Here is an 11,438-nt window from a genome sequence, read left to right as displayed (position 1 = left end):
TGTTGTATTGAATAAAATATCTTGTGAAATCTAAAACATACTTTATATCGGTCATAACCATTCTATATTATCTCTCATTAAAGTATGTCATTATTGAGCAATTCAATTCGATTTAAACTCGTATCTCAATATTAGTTGACAATTAAAATTTGATAAGGAGTAAATTTCAGGAGTATGGCTACGTTTACATCGATTTGCAAAAATGTGGATAAATTTTAAAATTTCCACAATGGTGGCTGGATTTTGGTTCAACCTTTCGAAAAATTGACTGCCGTTAGTGGTTAGTTTTCAGCTGTTAGCTCATTTAAAAACACTAGCTGTTTGCCCGTACTTCGCACATGGAATTTTTCCTTTTTCTTTGATCCAAAATTATATATTATTAGCTATTGTTGGCGGTGATAAAGAGATATATTATTTCGAGAGGAGTAAGTGAATATTTTTGTCATGTATATATTTTATTATCGAACAGACATACATATAAGCCACGTCACTTTGAAGTCAACAATAACTTTAAATACGATACATGAATTATATAGCGTCGTAGAATATTGTTTTAGCTAGAAATCATGTTCAAAAGAAACAAATATGCATAAGCTAGATCCTTCCTCACAGAATCAATCAATGCATAGCTGGTGCGTGCCATTTTCTTCCTCAAGTTTCCTGCAAGATTAAAATTATATGATCATACTGCACATAATAATTTAACCATTTTTATCTTTTTGCTGCACGATTTGGCTGAACCTGGTGTATTCCCATTATCTGCAACATCTTCGGCCTTCTTCAGTAAAAGAAAACATATAGTATTTGTACAATGATATAATAATGTTAACGTGTGGGCAAGTGACATATAGACCTACATCTTTGTAGCCAGTGATCTCTAGGTCTGAGGTACTTGCTTCTGACTTTGACGAAACTGTGAATTCACGATCAAATGCATCTGTAGCATTGTACACGGTGCTCTTGAGAAGGATATTGTCTTCATTGAGCTCAATCTTGAAAGTGAACTCCTTTCCATGAATAGCTTTCAATTCACTCGGATAATCTTTAAGATTGCTTTCATCCTATGAACACAAAGCATGTTAAAAATTCGCCTTAAATGAAGATGCAGTAACATGTAACATTCAATTAAGGTAGTCAATACATCACCTCTCAGCGAAAGTGAAGGGGCGGTTACGTAAAAATATAAAGTTAACAAAATTGGGTAGTCTCTTCTTCAGCGAACCCTCCTTACTCTTTTTACTTTCTTTCCGATTTAATCCTGCTGCCGCTTGTCTCCTTTTGTTAAAAGTCAACGCCATCATTTCTCTCAACTTTCACTCAATCTCTTTCCTCTCTTATCATCGAGATATGTATGATGACTGAGATCATCACCTGATGATCAGAAGTTACACCGCCGCTTCCACTGCCGAAAAGTCAACTCACCCAGCAACCCCTAATCGATCAACGAGGAATAACCCAACAATCTTATCATTCTAAATGTACAAGGAGCAAAGAGAAATGAGAGTACAGAAGACTTGCATGGGATGTTGAAACCATTTATTCCTAAACAAGACTCGCAAAATGAATCATTTTATCACAGAATACAAACAATTAGTTCACAAAATATACCTACAGCGAAAAAGGGGTTTTCCGGTACCAGGTTGGGCTGGCGAGTAGGATAGGCCGACCCACAATATTGTTGTCTACCATCTGAACAATTTGTCGACGGTTTCATGGGCAGAGGTTTGAGGGGGAGAGATTGTTTGCGAGATAGATGGTGGAAAGAGATGATGAGAGTGGATGGTGACGTGCATAGGTGTGTTTTGCATTGTATTTCCTGTATCTCTTGTTCGGGTTCTATATGACCCGAATGAATATAATATGACCCGTTATAAATTTTAAAAATATAGATGTACCCGTTACTCTGCTACATCCGTTAGGTAGATTTAACGGGGGTCAACATTTTGAAAGGTAGAGTCGAAATACATTCACCATTCTGCAAATTTTAAAATTCAGCCACAATTTTATAAATCCATGTAAAACGTAACCAAACTCCTGAAATTTACTCATTCGATTGATGATAAACGAGTTTGAGTTTTTATATAAAATTATTCCTTTCACAAAAAATTAAGGGTCTGCAACTCACTTCTGCCTAATTAAATGATTTTTTCAATAAGAAATTCTACCCATTTGTAGTTTAGTAAAAAATCAATTGAACCTCCTGACATAAAAAAAATCAATTGAACCCGGTTGGACGGTGGCACAAGCATAGTCGATAATGTTGAAAATAGACAAGAAGAAATGGAAGCAAAACAGACAAGGATTGAAATGAATTTGACCGGTCAAAAAGGCATAGGGTCTTAGTCAAAAGTGTGTACGCCGAAATCCAGCCAATTTTCCTTTTCATACATGTAAATAAACTACACACATACGTTGTACAGTATATACTAACATATGTCCAAATTTGACTATGGTTAGAAACTAGTCACTCTGTAGTTAAAAAACACACACACACACACACACACAAAATACACACACAGCTCTCTCTCCGATCTCTCCACCGTCGTCGATCTCCCGTCACTCCCTCTCTCTGGTTCTCTCTCTCTCTCTCTATCTCTCGCGATTATATAAAGTTGTCTCTTTTATATCGCTTTTTGACATTCATATGAGGCTGTTTTGACATGTGATAATGTCAATATGCAATCTTTAGAAGAATGATAGTTTGAATGGCTTTATGTTGTTATGACTGTGTGAATTGTGTGGGGAAATGTGTGTATTTTACTCTGTATGGTTTAATTGTTTTTTTACTGGGAATTTGTTTTTTATTTGGGAAATTTACTGATGTTTGATTGATGTTGAATTTACCGTTTGTTTTGTGTATGTTTTTGTTGGGTTTGAGTTGATGCCTGTTGTTTGTTTCTTTTTGTGGAAAATTTAGATTCTGATTTTTCTTTTCTGAATTTTGGATTTGTTCCTCAAGTGGAATTGAGTGTGATTGGTTGCTTTTAGGTTCTGAATACAATGTCAACTGAAAAAGTTTATGTTGATGATTGTAGACTGTCTAAATATCTGTTGTACTTGATAAATTTGTTATCTTAAAGTTTCTGCATTGGTTTTGGACTTGATGAATAGGTCTTAAATTGTTTCTGGAAATGAGATGAATGGAGCACAAATTGCCACTTTTTTATTAACTATATGCATTATAAAGGATATACTAGACTATTTGAACATCTTGACGGGTAAAGGTTAAAGCTAATTCGTCATACATTTGCAAGTAATCTACTAGGTTACCTAACACATTTAAATCTTTCAAACTTGTTGCAAGTCATCTATGATATGAAAATTGTTTCCGGCCTTATGCGAAACTAACGCCATATTTGTTAGAAGGGATTATAATCCCCCGATTATTACCTTATTTATCTCAAATGTAAAGGATTGTAATCCCACAAATTCATATTTCAATCATTGTTTTAGTTCATCTCCGTGGGATTATAATACCTTGTGAGCGAAGGTATTGTAATCCATACCAATGAATCAAAAGGTGATTGCAATACAATCCCATGGGATTATAATCCCTTAAATTTGAAGATATAATGTAGTTGTCCGGGGATTACAATACTTAAACAAACATGGTCTAAGTGTATTATACATAATGTACCATAAAGGTGACGTGGCGATTGACTTTTGATCTTATTATACAGTATTTTTTTGCTTGCTGCTTTTACTTGTATACTTTTGATGGTGTATGGCTGATCTACGCAGGCTTCAAGGTGGGAGCTGGACGGGAACTAAGGGGTCGGGCCTTGTGATGCCAGTTGTAGCTTGACAAGTGCACTTTTATATGCTGTTTTCAGTATTAGAAAATATGGGTTCTCTCTGCAGTAAACAGCGACACAATCCAGCTGATTCCGAAGAAAATGCACAGGTGGAATCTTTGTGATTTATTATTTTTCTTATAAGTTTTGTAATTAAAGTAAAACTGCACAAACTAGAGAATTTTTTTAGTTTTAAAGGACGCATTCTATATAGAATTGAGAACCTACACTTCACTTTGATATTGTTTTGGACTAAATCAACTAATTTTTTCCAGACTGCAGAAATAGAAAGGCGAATTGAGCTAGAAACAAAGGCAGAGAAACATATACAGAAGCTTCTTTTACTTGGTATATAATTCTCAAGTTAGGGTTGCATTAACTTATGTTAATGATTGTATTCCCATTAACTATCAGTGAGTTCAATGTACTAATCTTATGCGCTCCAGTACATCAATGTTTCAACAGTGTCTTAGTGTTGTTATAATCGTTGCCTAGACTTTGTACTCTTTAAAGATGTGGGTTGCTTGGGCTTGAGGTATTGGTCTTCTTTATTATAATATGTATATAAAGATGTTATACAGAAAGCCACTGCCATGCAATCACAATTTTGTCTATTATTTTGGTTTTAAGTAAAGTCTTGTGTGTGTCTAACGCAGAACAAGTGGATGTATAATTTGGTTTAAAGCCTAGTCATAAACCTCTATTAGCAAAGGCCTGATGCAAGTGAAATGATAATATCACCTGTAACTTAAGTAAACTAGAGTAACATTAATTCATTCTACTTAACTAAAATGAATTCTATGTTCCATAACACCAATGAAGTTTGAACTGTTTATTTTATTTACAAAATACAAGTTACTGTCAACCTAAAAACCATTCAACTCGTTAAACTTTAATCAGAATACTTAAAATGGATATTCCTATGTGCTAGATTTCTGATTAAAGGATAAAATAGTTTTACAAGGAGAATAGCTTGTATGATTTTAGGCATTAGCCAGGTAATTTAACTAGATATAATTTCAAATGTTAACTTGAAAGGCAATGTTAGATTGATATTGTTTTAATGGACTACTCTTAGAATTTATGGAGCAATTAGCTGCTATTGGTCTTAAGGAAAATTTTCTTGTCATGTTATACAGTCGGCCGCTCGGCGCTGTTGATCTCATAATACATTCTTTTCATACTGGATGGCGTTGTCTTTTGACTTTTGAATGATGTATATGTTCATATTGTATGGTCAGAAAGAAATCAAAAGTTTGTACTCTACATTTTGTCTCATTTACCTGTATTTGACAGTTGACACTTGTACACTTACTTAAAAAAAATTGTAAATTTCTTGAAAATATTGTTGATTTCGACACTTGGTCACATCTATGTTGGACACTCCCAGCCGAGTCTGGGTAATGAAGATGAAAATTGACTGCTAGACGTGGCCAATTGATATTTTAATTCTGCTATCTAATTGAAGTATTGAACACTATACAATATGTGTAGTTGATGAGACTTTTTTGACGTCATCCTTATTGGCTGCACTCTTATCCTTATTCTATACATCTGTACATTTTAGAAACTTGTGTTGTATTTGTATAATTCATGGATCTAGAGGAGTGACATGTGGCTTTATGAGCTATTAAATGCTTACCGTGTTTAATAGTTAAATAAGTGAATTCACGTATGTATCTTTCAAGTGAATTCACGCATGTATCATATACATTTTTTTGGGGTAATTGATGTCGTGTATTTTTTAATGTAAAGGTGCTGGAGAGTCGGGAAAATCGACGATTTTTAAACAGGTAAAATATTCATGCCTCATAAATTTCTTTCATAAAATTTATAGTATTTTTCATGTATGGAGACTGATGTTTTCTCAAGCCTTTTGCAGATAAAACTTCTATTTCAAACTGGATTTAATGAAGCAGAGCTAAAGAGTTATATTACAGTTATTCATGCAAATGTGTATCAGATAATAAAAGTATGCGATACTTGTAAGCTTGTGTTGATTATTTCCTTTATTGCAGAGTAACACATAAATTGTTATCTGCTTAGAAGGAATACCTTGCAGCATTTATTTTTTGTTTTTTCATTGTAACACAAAACTATATTCTGGAACTTGGATCAATATTGAATTTTTTTTACTTTGCCTGAACAGATATTGTATGACGGGGCAAAGGAATTGGCTCAAAATGAAGAAGAATCATCAAATTATGCCTTATCGGATGAAATAAAGGTGCTATATTTCTTTCATCTGCTTTCCTTTTTATTCAAAGCTTTAGAACAGGACATAACGCGGTTGTGCTTTCTAAACTAGGTGGAAGAATTGAACTGGTTTTGTGATACTTATTTAATTGTGATAATTGTGTATTCAGGAAATAGGGGAGAAACTGTCGGAAATTGGTGGCAGGTTGGATTATCCTCGCCTCACTAAAGAGCTTGCTCAAGAAATAGAAACTCTCTGGAAAGACGACGCGATACAGGTATTTTTTTTTTATAAATAAATTCAGTTTTACAGTGTAGTTGTGGATACAACTTTAATCAACTTTGATTAGCATGCAAGTTATATCATAAATGGTTCCATTCTCTGTTTTTCGGCAATTATCACATGATAAAGTTTGCAAGTGTTGAGATTACTCATTTATTGCAGGAAACGTATTCGCGGGGTAATGAACTCCAAGTTCCTGACTGCACTCTTTATTTTATGGAAAATTTGCAAAGGTTGGCTGTTGCAGATTATATTCCAACAAAGGTATTCAATGTTAGAACTTACACGTATTATATTTTATTATATATTTTGTAATCACTAGCAGTTTTTAGTTAAGAGGAAATATATTAAGCTCTCACATTTTAGGATAAATGTGTTACGAGGGCAATAGTTGTAACTTGTAAGATTACTTTTTCCACCTTGGTCTTTACAACCAAATGAATATATTTTGAATACATTTGTGAAACTATAGCCTGGAAAGATAGTGGTTAATTGTATATTGAAAGAAGTGGCTATTTTCGTAAAACTTTCTCTAATTTACATGCTGTATTAAGGCTATAACTTGTTATGTTTTTGTACTTCTTTGCAGGAGGATGTTCTTTATGCAAGGATCCGTACATCTGGTGTTGTAGAAATTCAGTTCAGGTGATTTATTTGTTCAGCGCTTAAATCTATCATTTTATTTTTAGTCTTGCTGGTTAAGATCTGAGGTTTCCCTTTCAAAGTAATTAGTGATCGAATTTTGTTATATATGGAGTACATTATGTATTGAAGTGATCATTTTTCCTTCTGATGTCAACAAGGTATTAGCACACAGAAGCATCTTTGTATATACAACCTAAGTATGCATAATTTTAAAACCCATAATCTATAGGATGTCATTAATTTTGTTTTTCTCTGAATAAGAGTTGGTAATTTTCTATAGAGAATTAACTTATTATTTGTAGATTGTAAATCTTGTATAAATTTCATTTCAACATCAGTTGCTCTTTGGGCTATATATATTGCATCACATTTTCTGCAAATTTGGTTTTGCAATCTATGTCTCGTCCCCCATAAAGTTATATTTCAGCTATATATTTTTTGTATGATGTTCTTTGTTTTCATTTTGGGTCCTAGTAGCTGCTATAATTACAGTTAAACGAAATGTATATATGATGGCACCCCCAATGGTGGCATGCAACTGTGGTTAGATTCATTTGTTTTTTTGCCTAGAATATAAATCAATATTGTTCTCTTCACTGTATACTTTCACTTGGCAAGCGACAGCCACTGTTTTCTGAAGTATACATTTCCTTCCGCCAAAAGTTGCTTAAATTTCCATCTCCATAAATTTTTACTTAAGCACAACGTATATCCTATCAGGCTATCACATCCCCACATCATCGAAATTATATCCATATTGCATTAGTATAAATCTAGTGCTCTCTATAGCATCTTGACTGCATTTTGTACGAGAATGGCGACATGCAAGCCTTTGATGTTACCCTGTATGTTTAGTGTCTTCACTTTTTGCCACAAATCATATTCTATAATTTGCTTATGATCTCTTGGCGGTTACTTATTTGTGATCTTGATACCTGCAGCCCGGTTGGGGAGAACAAAAAAAGTGGTGAAGTATATAGACTATTTGATGTTGGAGGTCAGAGAAATGAGAGAAGAAAATGGATTCATCTGTTTGAAGGTGTTACAGCTGTGATTTTTTGTGCTGCTGTTAGTGAGTAAGAATTATTCTCTCTATAAGACTGTTGCATGTTTGAAATTAAAACCTTATGCTGCAACCTGAAACATAATTACTATTATCATACTAATAACTTGTAATACCCATTACTTTGATGTTTCTTTCAGTGGTGCTAATAGTCAGTTAACATATTTTATTTCTGTATACTAGTAATATGATTTGTTTTTGTCATATATGATTCCAGGTATGATCAAACTCTTTTTGAGGATGAGAACCGGAACAGAATGATGGAGACAAGAGAGCTCTTTGAGTGGGTCCTCAAGCAGCCATGTTTTGAGGTTTCTAGAATTTGAGCTTACATAGTTTCTCTTTCCTGATGTTTTTATTGCTCTTTATTTCCTCCACTCACCACTTTCTCTTGGTTTTATTGTTATGCAGAAAACATCCTTCATGTTGTTTCTGAACAAATTTGATATATTTGAGAAGAAGGTTCTAGATGTAAGGGCATATGAACTGTAGAGATTTACATAAGGAAGCGGCACATCATTTTATTATTTTTGATGAATGAATTTTTTTATGTAGGTGCCATTAAATGTATGCGATTGGTTTAAAGATTACCAACCCGTATACTCGGGAAAGCAGGAAGTTGAGCATGCTTATGAGTAAGTTTTTTTTTTCTGCATTATGCTCTTACGACTTGGTATCTGATGTTATAAAACCCTGCTAGGAGGAAGTTGCAAATTTTGCCGCTTATTTACCACTACCTTACTATAGATGATTGGAAGACTGGAAGTGCTTTTTCATATTGTGATAGCTAATAAGTTCAAGATATATCCATACCTGGGGGATTGTTTTCTTGCAAAAAGTATCCTCTGATTGTGGGTGAATAATGCCCAGATTGGCAACATAATTTGTGCTGTGTTGCCAATAATATGGGTACTACTGTAGGAATTATGATATGTTTGCGAGACAAATTTCTCTGTAGACAGTTATGCTCCAATTTGGATAACAGTCCTCAACTCCTTTTCGAATACTTTCCACTCTGTGTGACACGTGTGAAGCAAATATTAATTAACTTTTTGTAACAATCAACACGCGAGGAAAAATTATTAATCTTCGCACTGGAATTTAACAGTTATAAATAGGTCATTACTTATCTTAGAATTTAATTTTAACGGTCTGAGCAGTGTATATAATTGAAGTTAAAACAAAAATAAATAATATAAAACTAAAGTTCTGGAGCTAAAGATTCGGGTGTTGATCCACTCTAGTACAGTTTATAAAAATATTTTCCAAAATAGCAACTGCAGAAAAATTGGCTCTCGGGGGCCACTTAGATAACACATATAGAAAATGCTTCAGAGTTTAACGCATGTCCACGACACGTTATGTTCGTTTTCTGGAAGCGTGCACCCATTTGATTTCAGTATTTCATATTTACATGCGATATCATCAAAGCCATGGAATACATGCGTTATCACTTATCATCTGAACATATGGGTTACATGAATTCACTCAGTTTTCTGCATGCACCATATAATCCAATATGCCACAACACACATGTTATATCATCCTCATGCACTTCATATATATATATATATATATATATATATATATATATATATATATATATATATATTTATCACTTTACATTAATTGATGTAGGAACCTGCATACATGGATTACCAAATGCATTGTTTAGTTCCGTTGTGCAAGTGCTGGGGTGGGGCCAACAAGAGTGCTATTTTGGATACATTCTGTTTTCATTGTGTTGTTATGGTCCTTTACTCTAAAGATTCTAGGTCAATGAAATTAAGTGTAGATTTTTCAAAGATAAATTGTGGGGAACTGGGGATGATAGTATATCTATGTTCTGCCTTTTATTGTTTATCAATTTATGAATACGAGTGACCAGACATATATTCTTGATGATAGCATAAACAGCTACTAGTCCTCTTAGCCTGTACCACATCTTGATGAATTTACTCATATTAACACCCATCTGATATTATTTTTCTTCAGGTTTGTGAAAAAGAAATTTGAGGAGCTATATTTTCAGAGCACTGCCCCTCACTGTGTGGACCGAGTTTTTAAGATATATAGGACCACTGCTCTTGACCAGAAGCTCGTGAAGAAGACTTTCAAACTGGTTGACGAGACCTTAAGAAGGCGAAATCTCTTTGAAGCGGGTCTGTTGTGATAGTTGTCTTCATCCACAAGAATATGTTAATATCTCAAAAAGCTAGATTCCTGCAGTGAGGTGGGAACACTTATTAAACTCTTTTACACCGTAATTTACAGGTAAAAAATTGGTTGTTTGGTATACCCTCTGTAATAGGAACTTGATGTTAACCATGTTTCTTTTTGCCTTGAAAGAAGTCCCCAAGATTATGTTTACTGTTCGTAGCATTACCGCTAGTGGGAGAAGCAATCAAATATATCCAAAGTTTTTTCTATACCTAACTTGTTTTGTTTGCAATGAAGTCTTTCATGCTTTACGTAAGAATTCTAAACATGTTGTGCATTATTACATCATATGCTACTTCCATTCATCAAAAGGTCTCCATGAAAGCAATTGGTTATAAGCCGCCGAGTAAGGTGGAGGCGGTATTTCAGTTGGGTTTAATTATCTTAAATTCCTATAGCAGCATATATATATATATATATATAACATGACATATACCTATTAGTTAACAAAGAACAGAGTTAGGCAATTGTAAATTGTAATGGCTCCCATTAAATCACTCATCTCCCAAGATAAATGCACTCTATTTGAATGTTGTTTAGAAGAGACATTCTTTGTTAATGTCATCTTGTTGAAGGTAATGTTTTAAAGAGGGACAATCAGCTTGTGACGAGTCTTGCTTCAGTAAGTAGTTGATTCTCTCTAGTATATGCTAATTTGTTCTCCCTGACCCAAATTGCTTAGCGGGCAATGGCTCTGTTGCAATTTTCAAGTTTTTAAAAAGAGGCATGAAGGGTAATCATTTTGGTGTCATTTATTTTATGTTCTGGCTGTCAGTTTGGTGACCGAGTTCTAAATTCAGTTTGATGGATTATTAGTACAAGAATGGAAGTTGCAGGATATGACAAGCTACTCTCTGGTTTACTTGCGAGTCGGCGACATAATTGTGGTTAATATAACAAAATTAGCTGAAATTGTTTTAGTTTATCATTAATTGGTGTTTTAGGCTCCATTTCACATGATTTGTTTGAGAATACAGTATAGAGGTGTCTTAGCATGACATAATCCAAAATTGTGGGTTTGTGATCTTTTAGTTGCAATAACAAAATTACATATTCTATGTTGATGAGTAAACAGGGTTTAACCATTTGAGGTCTAATTTGTGAATTTTAGACATGATTTTTGGGCACTCGAGCTCTATACATCTTCAAATAAGCATGAAGTCGTACAGAAGGCTAAATTCAATAATCGAATCTGTGTTTGCATAGATACATTGCATAGCTTGAGGTTTATGATTTG

The 11,438-nt window shown here is 33.9% G+C and overlaps 1 protein-coding gene across 1 annotated transcript; it reads left to right on the top strand.

Moving 5' to 3' along the window:
* The first annotated feature begins 2,415 nt into the window (after window positions 1-2,415).
* LOC108227928 (guanine nucleotide-binding protein alpha-1 subunit) lies at window positions 2,416-10,412 on the top strand. Its single transcript, XM_017359239.2, has 14 exons — window positions 2,416-2,572; window positions 3,742-3,904; window positions 4,070-4,142; window positions 5,550-5,587; window positions 5,677-5,766; window positions 5,944-6,021; window positions 6,161-6,268; window positions 6,436-6,537; window positions 6,863-6,918; window positions 7,860-7,994; window positions 8,199-8,292; window positions 8,393-8,452; window positions 8,537-8,616; window positions 9,977-10,412. Exons 2-14 carry the CDS (start codon window positions 3,821-3,823, stop codon window positions 10,152-10,154), a joined length of 1,176 nt encoding a protein of 391 aa, XP_017214728.1. The 5' UTR covers window positions 2,416-2,572; window positions 3,742-3,820; the 3' UTR covers window positions 10,155-10,412.
* Window positions 10,413-11,438: the final 1,026 nt, after the last annotated feature.

Source organism: Daucus carota, chromosome 1 (genome assembly GCF_001625215.2).
Source record: "Daucus carota subsp. sativus chromosome 1, DH1 v3.0, whole genome shotgun sequence".
NCBI classification, from domain to species: Eukaryota; Viridiplantae; Streptophyta; class Magnoliopsida; order Apiales; family Apiaceae; genus Daucus; species Daucus carota.
This window is presented reverse-complemented; position numbering and strand designations above follow the sequence as displayed.